The sequence below is a fragment of the Protopterus annectens genome, chromosome 4.part0, assembly GCF_019279795.1.
Source record: "Protopterus annectens isolate FY-2018-M chromosome 4.part0, PAN1.0, whole genome shotgun sequence".
Lineage (NCBI taxonomy): Eukaryota > Metazoa > Chordata > Ceratodontiformes > Protopteridae > Protopterus > Protopterus annectens.
In genome coordinates, this window is record NC_056733.1 from 476,006,149 (window position 1) to 476,032,540 (window position 26,392).

Consider the following 26,392-nt stretch of genomic DNA (forward strand, 5'->3'; position numbering starts at 1 on the left):
ATTCAAGACTTTTCCTGGTACCCAGAAAAAACAAATCATGGCGTCCAGTTCTGGACTTATCAATTCTAAATACGTTCCTGGACATTCCAAAATTCAAAATGCTGACTACAACAGCTACTGCCTATGGCTAGGCAAGAATGCCTGGTTGGTAACTCTAGACTTAAAAGAGGCATACCTGCATATCCCAATAAGGGAATCTTGCAGAAGATATCTCCACTTCAAAGCAGGCTTTTTGCATTACCAATTCTCTGCACTGCCCTTTGGCTTATCTACTGCGCCCAGAGTCTTTACAAAGTGCCTGGCACCAGTAATTGCATTTTGCAGACAAAGAAACATTCAAATTTATCCTTACCTGGACGATTGTCTCATTCAGGCAGAGGACAAGGACACTCTTCTTCAACATCTGGCATTTGTAAAAAGGCTTCTAAGCATGCCTAGGGTACACCATAAATGAAAAGAAATCACAACTGGTACCCTCTCAAATAATTACATTCCTGGGTGCAAGCTTGAATACAACTGCCCAGATGGTTTACCTCACGCCAGACAAACAAATTCAATTGTCAACATACTTCAAACAAGTGGCAACAAAAAAACAGCTATCTGCAAGACAAATTCTGCAGGCTTTGGGGTACATGGCATCCTGCATTCTACTAATTCCATATGCGAGACTGCATATGAGGATACTTCAATGGTATCTAAAAAGCTTATGGAGTCAACATTGTCACAGCCTGGAAACAATGATTCCTCTCATTCCCTGCTTACAACAGGAGTTTCTTTGGTGGGCAGAGGCATGTCACCCAAACAAGGGACTGTCATTCACTGTACCCCCTGCCACCCTAACTACAGACGCATCAGACTATGCTTGGGAGGCCCATCTGGCAGGGAGATGCATTCAGGGCAAATGGAGCCCAAACCAAATGCATCTACTTATCAACCAGAAAGAAATGCTAGCTGTTCAGAATGCTCTGACAGCCTTCAAGGACTTCCTTCATTCAGGACAGCTACTGATAAGACGGACCACACCACAGTTATGTGGTGCATAAACAGGGTGGGTACCCACTCCTACCCCCTTTGCAGACTAGCCATGGCCTTGTGGAACACAGCCTTGACTTACCAAATACATCTTCAAGCTCAGTTCCTGCCAGGAAAGCAAAATACTCTGGCAGATGATCTAAGCAGAAATCTTACGGACCCGCACAAATGGAAACTGGATCCACAAATCTTCAGCATGTTAACACAAAAATGGGGGAGCCCAGACATAGATCTATTTGCCTCTCCACAAAACTATCAGTTGGACAAATTCTGCACAAGAACTCGTCACAAAAAAGCATGGAAAGTGGGTGCTGTATCCTTCAGCTGGAAAAACCTAACAGTTTATGCCTTTCCCCCTCTGCCTCTACTCTCCAAGGTCTTACAAAAAGTCAGACAGAAAAAAACAAAAATGATTCTAATTGCTCCGGACTGGCCTCGCCAACACTGGTACCCGCTTCTAAGGAATATGTCACACCTTCCTTCGTGGTACTTGCCTAAAACACCTCACCTATTGTCTCAGCAGAACTATCAAATATTGCACACACAGCTACAAACTCTGAATCTTGCAGCATGGCTAATCAACTAATTTCACCAACCACATCTCTCAGTAAACCCGTGATGGATGTCATTTTGGAGGCCAGAAGGCCTAGTACTAGAGAATCTTATGCTGATAAATGGAAGAGATTCTGTGCTTGGAGCCAGGCACAAGGAATAGACACAGCAAAGCCCAATATTCCTCAGATTTTGCAATACTTAACCGAGATGCTTCACAAGGGCTTATCTTTTTCTTCTATAAAAATACATGCCTCTGCCATCTCGGCTCATTACAACACAGAGCCTCCCCTCTTTTCTCATCCCCTACTAAAACAGTACCTCAGAGGGGCCAAAAGTTTAAGGCCTCCCAGAAGAGCGCCAACTCCTGCATGGGACCTCAATTTTGTGCTGGAAAACTCACCCTACCTCCTTTTGAACCAACAGCTACTGCGGATATAAAATTTCTTTCTTGGAAGACAGCCTTTCTTTTGGCAGTCACTTCAGCTAGAAGGGTTTCAGAACTACAGGCTCTCATGGCAGTGGAGCCTTTTATTATATTTTACCCGGACGGGGTGGCCCTCAGGACCAATCCTTCTTTTATGCCTAAGGTGGTATCCAGTGTGGCTCTTAACCAGACCATTCATCTGCCAACTTTTTTCCCAAATCCGCAGAACAAGGGGGAGCAGATTCTGCATTCATTGGATGTACACAGACAACGAAGATTCTCCTTAAACAGGACAAAATCTCTAAGAAAGTCTGAGCAGCTACTGGTGGCATTTCCTGCAGGATCAGAGGGGAAGGCTATATCAGAGCAGACTATTTCTAAATGTATAAGCCATTGCATACATTTCTGCTACTTGCACCATGGTAAACCTGTGCCCAAGGGGATCAGATACCATTCCACCAGGGCTGCCTCTACTTCAGCAGTTTTTCTCAGAGGGGGACCCTACCAGAGCCATTCTAGAAGCTGCTACTTGGAGCTCAGTTCATACGTTCACAAAGCATTACAATTTACTTCTCTTTTCTAAATCCAGGGCAGGCTTTGCCACTGCAGTCCTGCAGTGCCTTATAGCTGCTCCTAATGCTGTTTAGTTCCATCCTCCCATCCATAGCTTTGGGATTCTACCCAAATGTAATGACTGCAACAGTGAAACACGAAGAACATAGTACAGTTGTGTACACTTACCATAAATGTAGATGTTCGAGTGTATTCACTGTTGCAGTCCGGATTACCCACCCGCCAGCCCCCTTTCTGTACCTTTTCTTTCCTTCACTATGCAAAAAAGCCTTTGTGGTGTATTTGCTTTTAGTCGAAGGTAAATTTTATGTGTTCTAAAGTGCATTTATATATTTATGGTTCTATATATTTTTTTTTGCTCCCCCTTTGGAGGGCACATGACATCTGGGGCAAGAAAAAACTGATTAAAATGGCGTCGGCTGCATGTTTTATACCCCTGACGACCTGACGTCATGGAAGAGGGGACAGCAACTGACGCAGGACCCAAGACTTTGTTATTCAGGCCTACTGAGGGCAACCTGCCAGCAGATTACCCAAATGTAATGACTGCAACAGAGAATACACTCGAACATCTACATTTATGGTAAGTGTACACAACTGTACTATATATATACATATATATTTATATATATATATATATATATATATATATATATATATATATATATATATAAATATCTGGATCGAGGCTTTGTAACATAAACTTGTAAACAGACTGACTGCCACACATACATGCTCACAACTCTGGCTGTTCTTTCACAGTACCACTGCTACCTGCACATGCTCACTATTTATATGCATGTACCTGCCTACACTTGTAAATGCTTCTTAAAGTTACAACACACACTCTGTTCTACACGTTGTGTGAATGGGAGTGGGAAACTGCAATTCAGGTAGCAAAAGATATCCATGGTACTTGAAAAATGTATGGTGAAGCTAGTCTTGAATAAGTTTGCATTCCCGCTGTGATCAGCATCCATTGGGAGCTTCTTTCCCCCTGTTTAGACTGAAGTAGACATATTTCTAAAGATGGTCTGGATAACATTGTGTGTGTGCTGCATTAATGGTTGGGTATACCTTTTTTTAATACCACTGTGTGGGTTATTAAACTGATGATATGGTTTGTAGCCTTCATGCATCATGGCTTGTGTTGGAGGAAACTGGTCTGTTAAAATTATTGAATGCTTAGGGGCATTCTGTACATCTTGTTAATTTATCATTTCTATGTCACGTCGCTTTACCTGCACTTTGTTTTGCTTGCTTTCCATGCAACTCTACTGCTACCCTAGAAATGGTTCGTGTCATGTCTGAAAGCAGTCATTTATGACTCTCACACCAGCTAGGTTATTTTAATGAGTGAATAAAGTAAAGTAAGCAAGCCTACTTTGTAACCATAAGTTGGAGTTAACAGCAGTTTGAGGTACACACATTTTGTGTTGAGGCAGCGAAGGGATGAACTGGAACCCAAAGGAGGGCACTCAGATTTGTTGTTGGCATCCTGTGTGAGCAGAGGAAGTCCCTCTCTCCTGTCATACTTGAACTGTAAGCTTTTAGATATCTTATTAAGAGTGCCACTGAGATTTTGTATAAGGAGTAAATATGTCTACTATTCTGAAAGCATTTTCAAAATGCATACTTAGAAAAACTAAATCTGCATTGTTTCTGTTTAGGTTGCGATAATGTAATAATAATTTGGAATGTTGGGACTGGGGAACCTTTAATAACACTGGATGATATTCATCCTGACATGATCTATAATGTCAGCTGGAACCGGAATGGTAGTCTCATCTGCACAGCCTGCAAGGACAAAAAAGTACGAGTGATTGATCCACGAAGGCAGGAAATTGTTGCTGTAAGTGTCATGCATTTTTTTCATAATCTTGCAGTTAAAAATGGGTGTAATTATTCAGTGAAAAAATAAATATCTTGGAGAGATTTGCACCAGTATTGAAATATAGGGTTCCTTGTTTATTTTGTTTTCCAACTTATTTTGTATATATAATATATTACGCTGCTAAGAGGACTGTTCAAAGAAGTGTTTTCCACCCAGTTTGGGTGGATATATTGCATCCTCGAAAGTTCTGCATTTTTGTAGCAGAGAGATTGCAACATCTTTCCTAGTTTAGTCATTCATTCACTCTTAAAATTCTGTAAATCCTTGGAAGCAGTGTTTAGGAAAGAGCATACTAAATGTTCTTCATAAGGATCATTGCTGCAGCAACCTGTGCTGTACGGGTTATATCCTGCTAAGCATATACAGCTGAGCACCTTCCACACCCTCAAAATGTTAAGTCATCCCAAGCTGAGCTGACTAAAAGTTGAGCTCGAGAGCAAAGGCTTTCAGAGCTTTCTTACCACCAAAGAGAGCACTCCTCTTCATGCTTTCAAGGCTCAACGTTGGCTAAAAGTTTTTCCATTGCTGGGTGGATAAGTTCCCTTCAGGGAAAAAAACCTTCCATTTGACTTTGACAAAACTTACTTTGTAAAACTTAAATGTATAAGCTAGGACAAAGTGGTTTTAATGACTGTCGTGACTTTTGAACAGTTTTAAATGGAAGTGTTACTTTTTTGTAATTAGTGGTAAAAAGTTGTTAAAACTAACTTTAAGCTGTTTTTTCTGGGTTTTACTTTTGAGAGATGAGGCAAGTGTTTAAGTGCTTTCTACTGTGCTTTAATGGAGGAAGAGTGACTTTTTTTAAATACAACTTGCCTGTTTTACTGATTCTTGCTGCCAGGCTTCCCTGGGAATGGGGTATCTTTTTCAGCTTAACCATGGAACCCCAGTTCATCTGTCCTTCCTTATTCCAGGCATAAAAAGAAGAAAACTGTCAATAACTTTTTCCACAGCAGCAGGCAGTTAAAGTGCCTCAGCCACAGATGGGTGACTGCGGTTTCATTGGACCCACCTTGTTTTTCGTTTGGTCCCACTGGTGTAGTCGTTACTGCCACCATGGAATGGGGGGTTTTATGCATCCTTTGTGGCTTGATGAAGTACCCTTGGTTGGCAAGGAAGAGTGACTCTTGGTTCTGAGAGAAGAAGCAGAGAATGACACTCCCCCTACCCAGAAAGCTGACCTTCCTTAGGGGTTTTTTTTTTGCTAGCAGAAGTGGGTCTGTTTCTACAGAAATTCCTGTCAGAGAGAAACAAAAACAGCTTATTCTGCCTCAGTTAATCTGGAGTGGAGTAATTTATTGGGGTTAGTTCATAGTTATGTACAGGCTCTGTCCCTTCCTGTATGGCAGTTTCTGGTAAAAGAAAAGGGGGTTGTTCATTTTTTAAGAGATTCAGGAGTTTGAACCTCAACATGATTCTGAAAGCACATATTGTGCCATTTCCACAGAATTCTGATTTGAGTGTTCATAGGGTAGGTACTAGGCTATCCGCCCTGGGGCCTATATAAGCCTAGCTAAAAAAGGTTCCCTGGCTTTCACCACCCAAGAAAATTATTTTCCTGTGCCCCTGTCAAGCAGTGCCGCAGAAGTGATCACCGGGGTGAATTTTCTATTTCCCATCCAGTCATCAAGATTTCTCTTAGAGGGCCAGTGAGGAGCTTTGCTTGACATGAATAGCTAGTTTGTTCCAGAGTATGGGAAGTCTCTGGGACAGGAATCTATCCTTCCAGCATGTTCTATTTATTGCGGTGACAAGGTTTAGGTCCCTGAAACGTGTGGTTCGGAGAGATTGGGATTTCTCTAAGTGTAGTATGTCCAACAGCTCTGGATTTGACATAGCTTTGTATGTTAGGCAGAGATAGCCTCTGAGTAGGCGATATGCAACGGAGTAGAGCTGGAGTTTTTTTTTAGACAGTCTGCATATGGCATCTGTTTGAGGCCATTAATCCTCTTAGTGAGGTATTTCTGTGGCCTTTCCAATTGTTGTAGGTGTCTTGTGAGATACATGCCAAATGGGGCATTGTATTCTATAATGGGTCTGATGAGGGATGAGTAGAGAGGAACAATGACCTCCTTTTTTCTAGATGAGAACCCTTTTGTGATGAGGTGTGCCACGTAGAAGAATTTCTTGACTACTGTGGCGATGTGGTTATCAAAGGAGAGTCTACTGTCCACCTGTGTCCCGAGGTCTCTTATCACACTTTCAGTTTTTATGAGCCACCGCCTATGTGGTAGTTCATGGGTACCGAGTTTTTCCCAAAGGAGATGGCCATTCATGTCTTGGCATTGAGCTTGAGGCCATGAATTTGACACCAAGCATCTGTCTCTGTGAGGCCCTTTTGTAGAATGCCTACATCATTAGGTGATTCTATTATGGCTCCCAGTTTGCAGTCATCTACAAACTTTGTTAGCCAAAGACCTTCTGTGTTGGCCTGCACTTCAGAGAAGTAGATGCCGAACAGGAGAGGACCCAGGGCCGAACCCTGTGGTACTCCACTTGTCATTGGTCTGAAGTCGGACTTGGAGTCAGCTACTTTTACTGTGTGGGTTCTGTCAGTGAGCCAGTTGGCCGCCCATCTTGTGACATAGGAATTTATGCCCAGTTTAGTGCGTTTATCTATAATTCCAGAGTGGGAGATAGTATCAAAAGCCTTGTCGAGGTCAAGATAGGTTATGTGCACTAACTTGCCCTCGTCTACGGCTCTAGTGACTGCTTCAAAGAAGTCAATCAGGTTTAGACATGATCTACCTTTTACAAACCCAAACTGAGTGGGGTCCAGGGTTTGGAGGTTATCTATGTCTTTGTTTATAAGCTCCAAGATGATACGTTCCATGACCTTGCAGACCAGGCTCGTCAGGCGGTAGTTTCCGGGGTCCATGGTGGCACCCCCTTTGTGGGGCGGGATAACAGATGCTGTGTGCCATTCAGTAGGCACATAGCCTGAGGTGAGCCTATGACTGAACATGGTACTTAGGTTACGTGCCTAGGTGGAATGCCAGTTACTTCTGTAGTTCATGCAGTATGCAGCCTTGGATGTTGTCTGGTCCCGTGGATGCTGTGATGTTCATCGTGTTACACTGCTGCAGTCATTAGACTTGGTTATCCTGCCGTCAGGCGGTCTCGTAGTCGGCCAGAGTTCCAAAGTCTTGGTCTGGCGTTGGTTGCTGTCACTTCTTCCCTGACGTCAGTGTGCCAGGGGATATATAAGATGCATCCGACGCCATTTTCTTCAGTCTTTCTTGCTGCGCGGTGCCCGAAGTAGAAGCAGTTCGCAAGTGCCGGTCGGCCGACTCCTGAGATTTTCGAAGCCGAATTTCAGATCCGAAGTCTTCAATAAAGCTAAGTACCCCATTGGGGAAACTTTTTTTCTTGCCTCAGACCGATGTCAGAAAAAGTTAATAATTGTATTTCTTGTGGGAAGCAAATACCTCATAAAGACTTCCACTCTTACTGTATTCCATGCCTAGGCCCTGATCACGACATCACTAGTTGTCAGTTTTGTGCTAGATTTAACAAACGCACTATAAAAAGACGTTTTGATTTTGCTTTACACTACTTTGGCTGAAGGTTCAATTATACTATGCCGTCGGATCAACCGACGACCGCAATTCTGAAAAAACGCAAAGACAAGGATAAAGACAGGCATCCGAGGTCCAAAACAGACGACGAAACCTCTTCTAGGCCAGTCGCCGGTTCTCAGTGAGGCGCTTTCGCAGCCCCTGACACCCGCTACCTCAGAGCCACAGGCCGCCTCCGACTCCCACGTGGAGACAACTAGGCCTCTGGAAACTCAAGGTATTGGGCCTACAGAAACGAATCCCTCAGATGGGTCCGGAGCCGCTGAGCAGGCATCGGCTTCTGAGGGTGTTTTCAGACCTTCACAACTTAAAAGCAACAGCCAAGACAAAAGTACCATTAAAGACAAAGAAGCAAGTACAGCATTCTCCTGGCCAGTCCTCCATTCCTAAGAAACAGATGCTTAAAATGGCCGAAGACCTCATTACTCTAATCAGGGGGTTCCCATTCCCCCACCTGAGAAAAGGCCTAGGCAGGATACTATGATTCCACTGATCAGGTTTCCATTTCCTCTGATTCCTCTTCAGACCAGAGATGGATACTCTCTACCCCCCTATGAGGACTCTGATGCTGAAGAATCTATCCCTTCAGCCTCTCCTCCTGAGGATTATTCTTTTGGGGAAACTTTACATACCATGAGGGAGCATTTCCATTGGGAAAGTCAGGATTATTCAGAATCCAAGAAAAGGCTCAGGGATTTCCTTTTATTGCCTCAGCACAGGCCCCTGGCTATTCCGCCTGTGCTAGATATTGTGGATGATGTGTTCTCTGAATCCAGCTTATCTCCTGATTCTTTGCCCCCTGCACCAGCTAAGTCAGATAGGTATTAGAGTCCCTGACTCTCACAAGTTTCTTTATAAAAACCCTTCTGCTGATCCAGAAACTATTTCCCAGGGTCCAAAGGGGGGTTAAGTCTTCCATTGCAAAAAATCCAGTACCCTCTTGACAGGGATTCGAGAGCTTTGGATAGATGGGGGAAGAAAGTTTACACTTCTGCATCTTTAGCAATAAGGGCTTTAAATTGCCAGTTTCACATGCTTAAGTACCAACAATATTTAATGGCTCAGTTAAAACAGAAAATGCTTGCAAGCACAGAAGCTCCTGACTGTAAAGACATGCAGGATTTATTGCATGCAGTTGAACAGGTGGGAAAACATACTCTGCAATGTGGTTTTGATTCTTTAGAGGCCTCTTGTAGAGCCGCAGTTACAGGTTCTGTGATTCGAAAACATGCTTGGTTAAAAGAACAGAGTTTACCTGATAATGTTAAGGCAAAATTATTGGATGCTCCTTTACAGCATGATACCTTGTTTGGTGTTGAGGCAGAAGAGGTGTTAAAGAAAATGGAGGATAAAGCTAAATCTATGCAAACAGTCAAGGATTTCTTACAGGTACAGCCACCTCGCTTTAGCAGAAATTGGCCAACAAAGAATTGGTCCTTTCCAGTGTCAGACAGGCCACAGAGAGGCAGATACAGACGCCCAAGAGGCAGATCTCAACCCCAAGGCTCTAACAGACAACGACAGTGGGGCACCTCAACCCCAAAAGGAGGTGAGGACAAGTCTCAAACTTACAGGAAACAGTCCCAATGACTTCCCCCTTCGTACGCCAAGCACTTCCCTTTTGGCAGCCCCTTTAGGGGGAAAACTAGCACTTTTTTCTCAAAACTGGCAAACAATCACCCAAGACAAATGGGTTCTGAATATTGTATCTCAAGGTTTACAGGTTCCACTTTCATACTTTACCAAGGCTAAAAGGAATGCCAGACCTGCCACAAAATCAATGGGCAGAGGCACAAAAACAAATTTCAGCCCTCATGGACATGAGAGCTATTCAAAAAGTACCACAACAGGAACAAGGACAAGGATTTTACTCAAGACTCTTCCTGGTCCCCAGAAAGGACAAGGCCTGGAGGCCCATACTAAACCTTTCAATTCTAAATACTTATCTGGATATTCCAAAATTCAAAATGTTGACATTACAGCAGCTTCTACCCATGCTGGGCAAGAAGGCTTGGCTTGTTACTCTGGACCTCAAAGAGGCATACCTGCATGTCTGTATCAGACAAAATTGCAGAAGATACCTCAGATTCAAAGCTGGTACAATGCAGTACCAATTCTCTGCATTGCCCTTTGGCTTATCTACTGTGCCCAGGGTCTTTACAAAGTGCCTGGCACCAGTAATTGCATTTTGTAGACAAAAAGGAATTCAAATATATCCATACCTGGACGACTGCCTCATTCAAGCAGAGACAAAGGACATCCTTCTACAGCATCTGTCGTTTGTAAAAGGTTGCTCATTTCTCTAGGGTACACAGTAAATGAAAAGAAGTCAAAACTAGTGCCCTCACAACAGATTATATTCCTGGATGCCAGCTTAAATACAATGGCCCAGATGGTTTATCTCACGCCAGACAAACAAGTTCAACTAACTCAATATTTTCAATTACTGGCAAAAAAGTCCCATCTCCCTGCAAGAAAAATTCTGCAGGCCCTGGGATTCATGACATCCTGCATACTACTAATACCATATGCCAGACTGCATATGAGGAAGTTACAGTGGTACCTAAAAAGTGTTTGGACTCAACATTCACAGTTTAGAAGCAGTAATACCAATGATTCCCTGCCTACAACAGGAGTTTTGATGGTGCGCACAGACATGTCACCTAAACAAGGGCCAGCCTTTTACCCTACCCACAGCCAGGCAGATTCTAACAACCGATGCTTCGGATTACGCCTGGGGAGCACACATGGCAGGAAAATGCATTCAAGGCCAGTGGACCACAGACCAGATGCATCTTCACATCAATCAAAAAAAGATGTTGGCTGTTCAAAATGCCCTAACAGCTTTCAATGACCTTCTGCATCCAGGACAATTATTATTAGACAGACAACACCATAGTAATGTGGTACATAAACAAGCAAGGGGGCACTCATTCTTATCCCCTACGCAGGCAAGCCATGACCTTGTGGAACACAGCTGTAACTTATCAAGTTCATCTGCAAGCACAATTCCTGCTTTCTATTTTCGACTGCTGTGTCTTGACTAAAAAGCTAATTTTTATTACTAAACTAGCTCTGCAAGTTGATTCACTGTATTTCTGTTTGTTTCTAAACTGTTTTGCACTTTAAAAGTTTGATGTTAAGTTGTCAATCTCGCCTTCATTCTTGCTGGATGGGTTCGGAGCCGATCCTCGGCTCCGACTCGGCACTTGCTTTAGCTTAGGAACTCCTTTTACCAGCTCGAGGCAACCCTATATCCCATGATGCAAGGCGGAACTACCTCAGATCTCGTTTGCCGCTTAGCGAAAGAGGTCTCCTTTACCAGCAGAGGTAAGTGAATTTCTTGTAAAAGAAAGAGAAGCTTAGTTAGTATTTTTATTTTCCCTTTTTTAGTCATAGTGTAGCCTGTAGTGATTACAGCCCACCCTATTCCCTTATTTTTCAAACTTTATAACTTCTTTTTAAACCTTAGTGTAAAAGTTTTTAGTTAGGCCTTAAACCCCAGTTGTTAATCCCTTCCTGTGTGTTGTGTGTACGGGATTAATTTGTGTGTTTGTTGGGGTTTGTCTGTGTTTCTTCCACCTAGGATATGTCTAGGGAAGGCAAGGTCTCACGCTTCAAGAAGTGTGACTCGTGCTGTCAGAAAATGTCTCTGACAGACGGTCACACTTCTTGTGTTTATTGCCTGGGGCCTTTGCACCTGCAGGACTCCTGTGCTTTGTGTCACTCCTTTAGCCAGAGAGTCCTGCAGGAAAGGAGGAACAAACTTATCCTCCGTGGCTTACTTAAGCCAGAAGGTTCTCCCTCGAAGGCAGGGTCTGGGAAACCTTCTAAGTCACCGAAGGCTCAGGCTTCAGTATCTAAGCCTCCTCCGGTGGCTCCGGCTGGAACCGATGTATCTGCCTCGAAGGTAGTGGGTTCGGTGCCGGCTGGCTCCGATACCTTATCTACTGTAGCCTTGTCGGCTCCGGCTGGAGCCGACACTTTATCCAGCATCGGAGCCGAGAAACCTTCGGCTCCATCTGGACTTCGGCTCCGATGGCTCCGTCCCGGAAGAGATCTCGGTCCCCGTTACTGAGTATCCACTCGGCCCGGGTCTCCTCTTTTGTCAGAGCGGAGCCATCGGAGCCGATCTTCGAGATCTTCCAGGCTGTCTGACCACGACTTGGAGAGGGTGGTAAGCAGGCTGTTGAAGTCTCAGGCACTGGCCCAAATGCTCCATAGCCCGTCTCATCAGACGTCGGCTATAGCCTCACCCCTTGAACTTCCTCCTCCGACTCCACATCGCAGTTCGGAGCCGGAGCTTCTCGGGACAGCGACTGTTTCGGTGCCGGAGCCGATACATCCTTCGGCTCCGTCATCCTCGGCTCCGATCTCCTCCTTGAGACCTTCCTTGGAGGGATCCGGTCGTCAGGTTTCCACTGTCGGCTCCGAGGGGGCTAGTGGCATCATTGTCCGACCCCGCTCTCCCTCTCGGGGCTTCGGCTTTGGTAAGCTCGGCGCCGACATCGGCCTCGGAGCCTTCCCTCTCACTGGAGCCGGGCATTCCTGTTTCCTCGGAGCGGGGATATTCCGGTCTCCCGGGGAGGGGAGCCTTTGAGGTGATGAGGAGTGTCCTGGCCTCTAAGCCTGGTCAACGGTCCATCCCTTTAGCTCCTCCCTCATCAGTGCCTGCAGATGCCTCTTGCCAGCCTCTTGCTCTCAGGCCCAGGGATCCATCGCCCCAGGTTTCCCCATTGGGAATTTCCTCCTCTTCCGAGGTTTCTCCTGATCCTGCAGGGGAACCCCCTCGGAAGAGGACGTGTAAGAGGAAACACACAGACTCCCCTGAGTCTACTACATCTGATACCGACTTAGATGAGTCGGAGGGTTCCCCACGGTCCCCCTCTGAGGATGTCTCCTTTTCAGACATCCTTGAGCTCCTCAAACAGAGGGGGAATTTGGCCCTCTATTGACCCCTCCGAGGATGAGTCGGTATACCTGGAGGCTTTTGGATCCCGACCCTCCACCTCCTGGGTGTCTCCGCCTTTCGACCCACTGATGCAGGTAGTGGCTCGGAAGGCGTGGGCGGCTCCAGATTCTGTGGAACCTGTCCCCAGGAGACCATCCAAATTCATCACGGCCCCTTCGGACAAACAGTTCCTTTCCAAGGGTGTCTCTGTGGATGCTATGGTGGTGGCGGCCACTAAGAAGGAACTGGCGGATCCTTCAGTACCTGTCCATCCTCCTAACAAGGATTCTAGGACCAAGGACAGGTATGGAAAGCGGATGTTTTCTTCAGCTACCTTTGCTATGCGTTCGCTGAATTATCTTTGTCACTTCACCAGGCTTCAACGAGATGTTCTCAAGGAACTGGGTGAAGTAGTCCAGGATCCTTCTGCTGCTGGGGCTCAGGAAAAGATTGCCTCGCAGCTAGCAATCCTGAATTCCATATCTAACTCCTCCATGCGGCTCATATCCTATGCGGCCGATGGAGCGAGCAGGGCCGCAGGCACAGGAGTTGCTCTTAGACGCCAAGCCTGGATGCGGTTTTGTAATTTTGCGGACCCCTTTAAGGTGTCCTTCACTAATACCCCCTTTGATGGTTCGGCTTTGTTCGGACCTCAGGTGAAGGATACCTTGACCAGGTGTGAGCAGGACGGTAAAACTCTTTCTGCCGTTGGAGTCCAGTTTTCTACTCCTTCTAGACCATACCCCAAGGGTCAGAAGGGGGGGAAGATGTGGTTCCGTAAAGCCCAAGGAGCTACACCGGACACACGTGGTCAGTTTACCCCCAGAGGCAGAGGGGGTAACAATAATAGACGCCCTAGAGGCAGGGGGTCCTCAGAACCAGGGCAACAGGGACTCTCTTCCTGAGAAGCCCTTTCAGCACCCTGAGGTGTTGCCCGACTGTCCACCCTTGGAGGCAGTCGGGGGAAGGATTTCGCTGTACCCAGTAGCCTGGCAATCCCTATCTCAAGAGATGTGGGTACAGTCTATCATATCCGAGGGTTACAAAATCCCCTTCGAAAGGTATCCCGTACCTCAACAATCCCTTCCAGACATCTCACCCGGTCAAAGGGATTTGGCAGAACAGGAGGTTTCAAAGCTCCTAGAAAAAAGAGCCGTCCAGACTGTGCCGGCAGACCAGGTAGGATCCGGCGTCTACTCGAGATTCATTTTGGTCCCCAAAAGGACGGGAGATTGGAGACCAATATTAGACCTGAGCAATCTAAACAGATTTGTCAAGAAAGCAAGATTCCGGATGGTCACGCTTCAGTCCATTCTGCCCTTTCTGGGCAAGGACAACTGGATGTGCTCTATAGACCTTCAGGATGCGTACTATCACATAAAGATTCACAGACGCTCCAGAAGGTTTCTCCGCTTTCGGCTAGGGACCAGTCATTACCAATTCAGGGCACTGCCCTTTGGCCTCACTTCAGCCCCCAGAGTGTTTACCAAATGCATGGCAGTGGTCACAGCTCATCTGAGACGTCAAGGATTCCAGGTGTTTCCCTATTTGGACGACTGGCTCCTCTCCGCCACCATCAAGTGTCAGCTTCTTCAGTCCAGAGACTACACTCTACAGCTTTGCAGGAGTTTGGGAATTTCAGTAAATTTCGAAAAATATTCTCTGCTGCCTTGCCAATCTATCACCTTTATAGGCGCAGAATTAAACACCGTCAAAATGTTAGCCAGACTAACAGATCAAAGAATTCTGGACATCCAAAATTCGCTCGCTTCTATTGCAAAGCAACAAGATCAAAGCCAGATTTATACTGAAGGTTCTAGGTCTTATGGCTGCGGCCATTGTTCTTCTACCACTGGCCCGCTTCCACATGCGTCTTCTGCAGTGGATGTTATTCACGCAGTGGTCGTACCACAGTCTCCCGATGAGGCACAAAATCTTGGTAACACAGTCGTGCCGAGCTCATCTGAATTGGTGGATATCTTCCCCTCTTCTTCATCAGGGCCGACCCTTTATTCCCCCTCCTCCAGTTGCCACAGTCACTACGGATGCCTCTCTGATCGGGTGGGGGGGCATTATCAGGGCAGGATGGTCCACGGGACGTGGCAACCCATAGAATACCATCTGCACATAAATGTCCTGGAGATGAGAGCAGTGCTTTTAACGTTGCAAGCCCTCAACGACTTTCTTCCCACGGGGACTATTGCAGTACAAACGGACAACATGTCCGTAGTCTGGTACATCAACAAACAGGGCGGGACCAGGTCCTATCCGTTATGTCGAGAAGCTCTCAGACTTTGGCAGTGGGCGATCTCTTCTCAACGGTTTCTAATAGCAACGCACATCCCCGGCAGGTCCAACCTGTTAGTGGACAGGCTGAGCAGATCCATTCTGATGCCTCACGAGTGGTCTCTCAATCAATCTGTAGTGGATCAGATTTTTCTGAAGTGGGGCACTCCTTGTTGCGATCTTTTTGCTACTCCTCAAAACAAGTGCCCCGATTTCTTCACTCTCTTTCCCCTTCCAGGCCAACCCCTGAGAGACTCTCTAACCCAGGATTGGCCCCGGGGACTTCTGTACGCTTTTCCTCCTTTTCCCTTGATTCCACAAGTCATTCAGAAAGCCACCGCTTTGAGAGCCAAGTTGATCCTCATTGCCCTTATTGGCCTCGACAAATTTGGTTTCCGCCTCTGCATCGTCACCTTCTGGTACAGCCCTGGCATCTGGACCCAGTTCCAGATCTCTTGATCCACCAGTCGGGTCAGCAGCACCGGGCCATTCATTCTCTCAACCTCACTGCTTGGTTGCTCCACTTCCTACCCTAGCCAGGCTACCGATGATTTCGGACTCAGTCAGAGACATTTTAGTGTCTTCCTTGAAGTCGCCCACTAGGACTGTTTATGCTAGCAAGTGGCGACGTTTTTCTATTTGGGCAAATTCCAAAATATTGACCCCTTTACTGCTCCTGTACATTCGGTTTTAGATTTCCTGGCGGAGGTTTTTCATTCAGGATCCTCGTCATCTACAGTCAAAGTACAACTGGCTGCTATTTCCAAGTATCATGTTGGCTTGCATGACAATAACATTATGTCTCATAGGTTATGCAAGGCCTTTCTGAGAGGAGTTTTTCTCCTAAAACCACCTATAAAGCATCCTCCTCCGCAATGGGATCTAAACTTAATGTTAGCATCCTTGATACTACCTCCCTTCGAACCGTCTGCTTCATGTTCTTTGAAGTTATTGACCTGGAAAACTATATTTTTACTGGCTGTCACTTCTGCAAGAAGGGTTTCCGAGATTCAAGCTCTCTGCATTCGTTCTCATTTGGTTTTTCATAAGGACAGGGTATCATTAAGAACTAACCCTTCCTTTCTCCCCAAAGTCGTATCTCAAAACTACATTAACCAATCTATAGACCTACCAGTCTTTTTCCCAAACTATTCCGACAGAGCTGAACAGAAACTGCATTTTTTGGATGTCCATCGTCAGCTCAGGTACTATTTGCATAGAACTAAACAATTCAGAAAATCGGACCAATTATTTGTCTCCTATGCAGAAAACAGGATAGGTCTTCCAGTATCTAAAGTGATCTTATCCAGATGGTTGACTTCCACTATTTCCTATGTGTACTCTCTCAGAGGCAAACAGCTATCTTCTAAGCCAAAAGCACACTCAACCAGGAGTCTATCCACTTCTGCAGCTTTTCAGGATAGACTACCCATTGATACCATTTGTGCAGCAGCTACTTGGGCTACTCCCCATACCTTTGTCTCTCATTACAAGTTGGACTTGGCCTCCAGAGATAGGGCCAGTTTTGGTTCCACAGTTCTCAAGAGTCTGTTCCATTGAGCCACCCGGGATACAGGTGCTAGGGACGCGGTCCCATCCAGCAAGAATGAAGGCGAGATTGACAACTTAACATTTAGAAGTTATGTACCTACCATAACGTTCCATGTTAGTTGTCTTCTCTCGCCTTCTTTCTTGCGTCCCTCCCTCCTTCCCCCCTGGCCTGGACAGATCTTGAACAGTTCCTATTAGGTTGTTTCCTCCGGAGCCTTCATATGAGGACTTCTATTAGGAACTTGTGTTCCTAATTATGTTAGGATAGTCTTTAGCAGGGTAGGTTAGCTACCAAACGAGATCTGAGGTAGTTCCGCCTTGCATCATGGGATATAGGGGTGCCTCGAGGTGGTAAAAGGAGTTCCTAAGCTAAAGCAAGTGCCGAGTCGGAGTCGAGGATCGGCTCCGAACCCATCCAGCAAGAAAGAAGGCGAGAGAAGACAACTAACATGGAACGTTATGGTAGGTACATAACTTCTAATTTTTTGCTTAAATTAACTGGTAGGCTACACACTCAAGTGTGCTAGCCGATTTAAAGCATTTACTGTTTGTTACTGTATCTATTTTTTATCTGTTTGTGAAAAAAACAAAAAAAAAATATATATCCTTGTTTTCCTGCCTTTACTGAACTAGAATAGTCCAGTCTTCAGATTTTGCTGATCTCTGGGCTGTGTCATAGTTCCTGTGTTGTCCATATCCTTATTTGGATAGGAGGAAGCTTCTTTGTTCACCAGTGGGAGTGGAGAGCACTGAGCAGCCTATTTGTCCCTAAAGGAGTGGTTCCAGCCCAGCAACTTGTAGTTTATTGGCTGTTTTGGGCCATTTCCTAGCTCTTTCTAACCCCCTGCTATAAAGCACGCTGTAGGATTTTGTGCGAGCACCGGGCAGCACCGGTTAATCAAGTTTAAACTATTTCTGGCTCCGCAAAGTCTGCTCTTCAGTTTTTCCCTTAGAACTGCTCTACTTTCAATCTAAACAGTCTATTCTCTATCTGAAAAGCCCAGCACTTGCTCCTAAAACATTTTTACTCAGGTAAAGCACTCTTAAACAAAAAGAAAGCACTACATCCACCTACAATCCCCTTGAGTACCCATTTCCCTATAGGTCCTTTCTGACTCAGTTACACAGCAATCCCCTACACTATTCTAGCATGTCGAAGGGTCGATTACTGGTGTCCTCTCCAGTTCAGCTGGTGAATCTGGGAATCCTGAGGCAATGTTACAACTGCCTCATGTACACAGACAACCCTCTCCTCCGCCCAACAAATACAAATATATATGAGAGATGCAACTATATAGCCAAACTGGAGGCTGAGCTCTCTCGACTCAGTACTGGCAAAACCAGTCAGGAGGAGAAGGTAACCACACACACCACAAACCCAGTCTCACATAGACCTATCACAACTGCAAACCAAACACGTAAACACACAAAAACATACTCGGAGGCTCTAATTAAAAATCTACCAAAACAACAGAGGCCTCCAAAGCAGACATTTAAGCAACCACTACCTCAAAACATAGCACATGGAACACATAGTTCACAAAGTCATTGTGCCAAATAGTCACAGCCCTTGAGGCCAAACAACATGCCCTGATACACTTGTAATAGGTGACTCCGTAGTCAGACACACTGACATCCCGCTCACCAGACTGAACAAGGAAAAGGTTACAGTAAGCTGCCTGTCGGGCGCTAGAATCCACCACATAACACAAGCACTCAGGTCACTCCAAAGCAAGTACAAATATGACTCAGTCATTGTCCCTGCCGGTGTGAATGACCTCAGACGTACCTCCCTGGACTACATGAAAAGAGACATAGAAGAGCTCTCTGATTATGTAGCCCAGGCCGGTATGACCCTGACCCTGAGCAGCATTTTACCCTCACCAAGAATTATGCCACAGTACAAAGACAAAATGATCAGCTTTAACAATTGGCTCAATTACTGGTGTAAGAGGATCCAATGTCTGTCAGCTTGGGATGACATGCTTGACAAGCCACGCTGCTTCGCAAGGGACGGCTTGCACCTGTCACCCCTGGGCTTCCGGGTATTGGCCAAGGCTCTTGCCACCCCCATAGTGCCTTTTTTAGGCAGGGCTCAAAAGACAAACCCACCTCACTAGAAAACACAAGTGGAAAAAAACTAAGGGTAATGCTGCTCAACGCCAGAAGTCTAAACCTCAAGATGCATGCTCTCGAAGCCCTCCTCAGTATGGAGAACATCGATGTCTGTGCAGTGACTGAAACCTGGTTCAAGGCTCCTGAGAGCACCCCATCACTGCCAGGTTATACCTCATATCATGCTTTTCGGCCCCAAAACTTGGACCGAACCACAAAAGGAGGGGGGGGGGGAGTATCCATGTTCATCAAAGATACCCACACCTCCAGGTTAGTGGCAACGCACTAAGCATTGGAGACCATCCATGTGCAACTAACCATAGGCAAAACTGCCCTACACTTTGTAGCATGCTACAGACCACCCTCTCAAACTCAGGAACCTCACTCAGCCTTCCTGAAGACACTGGAGAGTATGAATGTCTCTCCAAATACCATCATATTGGGAGACTTCAACTACCCAAACATAGACTGGGAGCATTACTCAAGCCCCAACACTCTAGACCAAAGGTTCCTAGAATTCATAAACTCAAATGCGATGGAACAACTAGTCACCACTCCCACAAGAGGAGATAATATACTAGACCTGATCATCACAAACATGGGGACACAATGCTCCACACCGGAAGTATACCCCTCATTGGTGAGATCAGACCATAAATTAATCTCACTGGAAATCCACATCCCGCCCCCATCCCCAGCACAAAAGACCACAGTGAAGAATTTCTCAAAAGCTGACTTCACACTTCTTAAGACTGAAGTGGTATCCTTCAAGGCCCTTGGGCCAGTGGACACCACGGCCCACATTGCTGAATCCTTTATAAACACTTTCTACGGACACCTTCAAGAATGCATGGATCATGCAATCCCAAATAAAACCAAGACCCATTCCCCCAAAGGCAGGTGTCCTGTCTGGTGGACCCCAGCCATTAACAAGCTTTACAACAGGAGGAGGAAGCTACTACATGACAGAGCAAAATCCCCAAAAGGGAAGGCATCTCTGATCAGTACTAGCAAAAAACTACGATCACTCATAAAATCATCCAAGGCCAACTTTGAGAGAAAAATCGCAAAAGACACTAAAGACAATCACAAGGCCTTCTTTAGTTATGTTAGAAACCTGGGTGGAAACTCCCAGATATGCTCAGAGTTAGTCCAAAATGACAAAAAATGCACTGAACCCACAGACATTGCCAACATACTGGCAGACCGGTTCAGTGCAAATTTCTCCACCCCCACCCCTCCTCCCCAAAAGGAGAAATATCTATCCCAGCAGAGTGTAGCCTCCCTGACATCTCAGATGCCCAGGTGAGAGCCGCCCTCTCCAAAGCCAAAAACACAGTATCAATGGGACCAGACGGTGTCCCGGGTTGCATGCTACATGAACTCCAAGAGGAACTAAACCCACACTTAAGGCTGCTGTTTAATCGTAGCCTTACTACAGGATACGTACCCAAAGAATGGCATACAGCAACAGTGGTCTCACTCTACAAAGGAGGTGCTTCTACGGACCCTGGAAATTACCGCCCCATAAGCTTGACGAGCCTGGTCTGCAAAGCTATGGAGAGGATCATTATGGAACTCATAAACAAAGGCATTGGGGACCTACAGACACTGGATCCTACCCAATTCGGCTTTGTCAAGGGCAGATCCTGCCTTTTGAACCTGGTTGACTTTTTTGAAACAGTCACTAAGGCCATTGATGAGGGTAAGGCAGTTCACACAGCCTACCTTGATCTTGCAAAAGCCTTCGACACAATACCCCACTCGGGCATCATAGACAAGCTCACCAGCTTAAATGTAAACCCATATGTCATAAGATGGGTTGCAAACTGGCTTAAGGACAGAGCCCACAAGGTCAGAATTGCTGGACCCATGTCAGACTCTAAGCCAGTCACAAGCGGTGTCCCACAGGGCTCGGTCCTTGGACCTCTCTTGTTCGGCATTTATTTTTCTGAGGTGCAAGCAAACATAGGAGGATTGTGGCTGACCAAGTTCGCAGATGACTGCAAACTGGGCGCCATAATTGATACTCCAGCGGACACAAGCATCCTTCAGAAAGGCCTCATAGAAACGGATAACTGGTGCCAGAGCCATGGCCTTAAACTGAACGCCAAAAAATGTATAGTCATACCCTTTGGGAAAAACAAAGTACCCACAAATTACCACATAGGTGGTAATCCATTAAGTATGGAAGAAGTAATCAGGGACCTTGGGACCCAAGTTGACAGTAACCTCTCAATGTGAAAGTGGATGCTCTCTCCTTCAGCTGGAAAAGCCTAAAAGATTATGCCTTCCCACCACTGCCTCTCCTCTCAAAGGTACTCCTAAAAGCCAGACAAGGAAAACCACAGATGATCCCGATTGCTCCGGACTGGCCACACCAGCACTGGTACCCAATCTTAAAGAAGGCCCACCATGGATTTTGCCTCAAATTCCACACCTTCTGACTCAACAAAACAATCAGATCCTGCATGGTCAGCTCAAAACCCTAAACCTGGCTGCATGGCAGATTCATTAGTCAAACAGGCAACACCTCTCTCTAAAGCTGTTATGGATGTCATTTTGGAGGCCAGGAGGCCTAGCACCAGGAAAAGCTTACTCAGAAAAATGGAAGAGATTCTGCGCCTGGAACCAGGCTCAAAGCCTTGACACTCTTGTCCCAAACATTCTTCAGATTTTACAATACTTAACTGAGATGCTGGACAAAGGCCTATCTTTCTCATCAATTAAGATCCACGTCTCTGCCATTTCAGCATATTACAACACGGATCCTCCTTTATTCTCTCACCCCTTGCTAAAGCAGTACCTCAAAGTGGCTAAAAACATAAGACTGCCCCGGAGAGCACCAACACCAACTTGGGACCTCAATTTCATTTTGGAAAAACTGACCCTGCCACCTTTTGAGCCAGCCAATACAGCCGATCTAAAATTTTTATCATGCAAAACAGCTCTGCTCCTGGCAGTAACTTCAGCACGAAGAGTCTCAGAGCTACAGGCATTAATGGCAGTGGAACCTTTTATAATTTTTCATCAGGACAGGGTTTCCTTAAGGACAAACCCTACCTTTATGCCAAAGGTGGTATCTAGTGTGGCTCTTAACCAAACCATCCATTTGCCAACTTTTTATCCAAACCCCCAGAATAAAGGGGAGAAACTTCTGCACTCTTTGGACATACACAGGCAGCTACGCTTCTACTTGGACAAAACAGAAGCTTTCAGGAAAACTGAGCAACTGTTTGTAGCATATGCTGCAGGATCACAGGGCAAGGCTATCTCAAAGCAGACTATATCCAAATGGATAGGGCACTGTATTCGTTACTGCTACACACAGCATGGAAAATCAGTCCTTAATAACATCAGGCCACATTCCACCAGGGCAACAGCCACTTCAACAGCCTTTCTCAGAGGAGTACCTACCAAGGACATTTTGGAGGCTGCAACATGGAGTTCAGTACACACCTTTTCCAAGCATTACCACTTGCCTCTTTACTCTAAATCCAGAGCAGGATTTGCCACTGCAGTTCTGCAGGGCCTCATAGCCAATCCTAACTCTTTATAGACCAGCCACCCATCCTTAGCTTTAGGATTCTACCCAAGTGTAATGACTGCAGCAGTGTAACATGAACATAGTACAGTTTTGTACCTACCATAAATGTAGATGTTCGAGTGTTCACACTGCTGCAGTCCAGGTTACCCTCCCTCCATCCCCTCTGAACTAGCTAGACTTATCTATACCTTTCTATTCTATACAACCTTTGAGGTGTATTTGCTTGTAACTGAAGGGATTGTTTTTATTTTCTATGTATATTTTTTACTAACAATTTGTATTGCCTACCTACTTGGGGGCACCTGACATCTGGGGCAAGAAAAACTGAAGAAAATGGCGTCGGATGCATCTTATATACCCCTGGCGCACTGACGTCAGGGAAGAAGTGACGGCAACCGACGCCGGACAAAGACTTTGGAACTCTGGCCGAATACGGGACCGCCTGATAGCAGGATAACCAAGTGTAATGACTGCAGCCGTGTGAACACTCGAACATCTACATTTATGGTAGGTACAAAACTGTACTTTCTTGGCTTTGGAGAGTGCAGTCTTTACTTGTTCATCCATGATTACAGGGGCTTTGCATTCTTCCGGTATTAAGATGCGCCCTTTGGAGAGTGAGTGGGAGATAGTTAGCACTGAACCTATCTGCCAGGATGGTGGCAATATCGGTTGGTTCTGTATATTTAGTGCCATTGTGCTGTAGCTCAGAGCAGATCTGAGTGTTGCCATTGAGATTCTTGACATAGCTGTAGAATGCTTTGTGGTTGTCTTTGGAATCAGTGGTGATTTTGTTTTCATAACTGGCTTTGGAGGATTTTATGAGGGATTTCAGCTTCCTGCTGAGGCTGACAAGGGAGTTTTTCCAATCTTGGGATTTTACTCTTTTTTGCAGCAGCTTCTTCCTTCTGTTGTGGAGTTTATTTATGGCAGGGGACCACCAGATTGGCTTCCTTTTTTTTTTTTTTTTTTTTTTTGAGGATAGCATCTTGGATCTGTTGGGGATGGCACAATCCATTCACTCGTGTATGTGCTTATACAGTGCATTTGTGTAAGATTCAGCAGTCGTACCTCTATTTTCCGTCTGCATGGGTGTCGTGAAGTTTGCCACTGCTGTCTTAAGAAGCATGAAGTTGGCACTGGAGTAGGTTTTAATGGTGGTTTCCTTAATGGGGTGAGGGGGTGGGATATGGATGTCTAGGGTGATTAGCTTGTGGTTGGATCTGACCAGCAAGGAGTTGACCTCTGGCATGGAACTCCAGTTACCCATATTGGTAATGACCAGATCCAGGATATTGCTGCCCCTGGTGAGGGTCTGGACAAGCTGATACAAGGCGTTGGAATTTATGAATTCCAGAAAACGTTGAGTGAATGAGTTGATACATGAGTAGTTTTCCCAGTTGATGGTGGGATAGGTGAAATCGCCCATAATTAAGGTATTGGCTTGTACCTTAATATTTTCCAGTATCTTAAGAAATGAAGCGTGGGAATCCTGGGGCATAGTGAGGGATCTGTAACAAGCTACAACCTGGATTGCAGTGGCTTCAGCCATGACTTTTCAAGGATTCTCTTTATATGAAACTGTTTCCAGAATGAATTGTTTGTTTCATTGGGAAAAGATGATGTTAAGTTGTCCATCTCGCCTTCGTTCTTGCTGTTTGGGTTCAGAGCCGATTGTCTGCTCCGACTCGGCCATCTTCTATAGCTCGAGAGCTGTTTACTGGCTCGAGGCTATCCCTTATCCCAGCATGCCCAGCATCAGCTACCCAGATCTCGTTTGCCGCTTCAGCTGCGAGGTTGCTTCCTTACTGGCTCAGGCTTAGTATAGTTTTTTTCTATTAATATATTGTTGTTTATTCTTGAAATTTTGTCAAGTATTTGTCAATTTTTTGTCTAGATATTATTCCTTTATCCCTTATCGCTTTCTTGTGTATTTTAGCTTTGTTGGCCATCACTCCATAACTCGCAGGCCTTCTGTTCCCTTAAACTCGTTTAAATTAGAGAGCCCCCCCCCCTTAGGATAACCATTTAAATTAGAGGCTTTCCTTTCTGTTCCTTAACTGTAAAAAAAAAAAAAAAAAAGTCTTATTTGTTTTTTTTAGTATAGCTTTTTATTGTTGTTGTGGTTGTTACTATAATGTCTAAAGATACCAAGGTTATCTGGCTTCAAAAAGTGTGACTCATGCTGTCAGAAAATGTCTCTGACAGATGGGCACACTAGTTGTGTATATTGTTTGGGCGCTGTTCACCTGCAGGACTCGTGTTCTATATGTCACGCTTTTAGTCCAAGGGGTCCTGCAGGAGCGCAAAAACAAATTAATCCTTCGGGGATTATTGAAGCCTCAGGATTCTCCGGCTAAAAGTACTCAGCCAGCAAAATCCTCTAAGTCTCTCAAGGCATTGGCTCCACCTTCGGAGCTGACTCCTTTACTTGACCAACCAAGTATGTCGGTGCCGGCTGACACCGACAAGACAACTCCTCCGTCGGCTCCATCTGCTATTTCAGAGCCGTGTCGGAGCCATAAAAGACTGAGGTCTCCGTCCTTGGAGTCCATCCACTCGGCACTTCAGTCACCTTTGTTACAGAGTGAACGTAGCCATCATTCTTCCCACACCTCTCGATCCTCTAGATTATCGGATCATGATGTGGAGAGAGTAGTAAGTAGGTTGTTTAAGTCACAGGCACTGACAAAAATTCTGTCCAGCCTACCTCAACAGGTATTGGCTCGAACCACCTCTATTCTCCTCAGACTACATTTAGCTCTCTGCCGGAGACCATGGATCCGCAGGTAGTAGAACCGTCGGCGCCGATCATCATCTCTCCTTCGGTTCTGATGTCAGCTCCAATTACCACGATTATACCTTTTATCAAGGGATCTGGGCGCCGAGGCTCTCTTGTCTGCTCCGAGGTGGGGGGAGTGGCATCGGACCCTTGTCCGACCCCATTCTCCCCCTCGGAGCTTCAGCGCAGGTGATCTCGGCTCCAACATCGGCCTTGGAGCCGTCATCCTCGACGCAGAGAAAGACTCCTGTTTCTTCAGAGCTGGTGCTTTCTCTGCTTAGAGGTCGGGACGCCTTCGAGATCATGTGGAGTGTGCTGTCCCCCGAAACAGCTCTACTGCTAGCTCCATTGACTCCTCCCCCCATGGTGTCTGTTCAACCTCTACTCCTCCTGCAGACCCCAAGCGTGGGGAACCTATGCCCCAGGACACCCCATTAGGTGATCCCTCTTCTTCCAAAGCCTCCCCTGATCAATCGGAGGTGTCTCCTCAGAAGAAGTGCAAGAGGAAGCACATAGACTCCCCTGAGTCTGTCACTTCAGATACAGACATGGATGAATTGGAAGGGTCCCCATGGTCCCCCTCTGAAGAGGTTTCCTTTTCGAACATCCTTGAAATGCTTAGGCAGAGGAGAGACTGGACTTCCCTAGCCACTACCGAGGACTAGTCTGTATACCTAGACGCATTTGGTTCCTGACCTTCCACCTCCTGGGTATCTCTTTTCGATCCACTCATGTCTGTAGTGGCTCAAAAGGCTTGGTCAGCTCCAGATTCTGTGGAACCTACTCCGAGGAGACCAAACAAATTTATTACTACCCCTCAGGACACCCCATTGGGTGATCCCTCTTCTTCCAAAGCCTCCCCTGATCAATCGGAGGTGTCTCCCCGGAAGAAGTGCAAGAGAAAGCACATAGACTCCCCTGAGTCTGTCACTTCAGATACAGACATGGATGAATTGGAAGGGTCCCCATGGTCCTCCTCTGAAGAGGTTTCCTTTTCGGACATCCTTGAAATGCTTAGGCAGAGGAGGGACTGGACTTCCCTAGCCACTACCGAGGACTAGTCTGTATACCTGGATGCATTTGGTTCCTGACCTTCCACCTCCT

General features: G+C 45.9%; 1 protein-coding gene across 3 annotated transcripts in view; it reads left to right on the forward strand.

Annotated features, from left to right (window-relative positions):
* Window positions 1–26,392, forward strand: part of CORO1C (coronin 1C) — a 1,687,220-nt gene that overhangs the window by 998,100 nt on the left and 662,728 nt on the right. For all 3 annotated transcript variants that reach the window (XM_044068401.1, XM_044068402.1, XM_044068403.1), the window contains exon 5: window positions 4,255–4,436. In XM_044068401.1, the coding sequence (XP_043924336.1) occupies window positions 4,255–4,436 (182 nt within the window). The remainder of the gene's footprint in view (window positions 1–4,254; window positions 4,437–26,392) is intronic.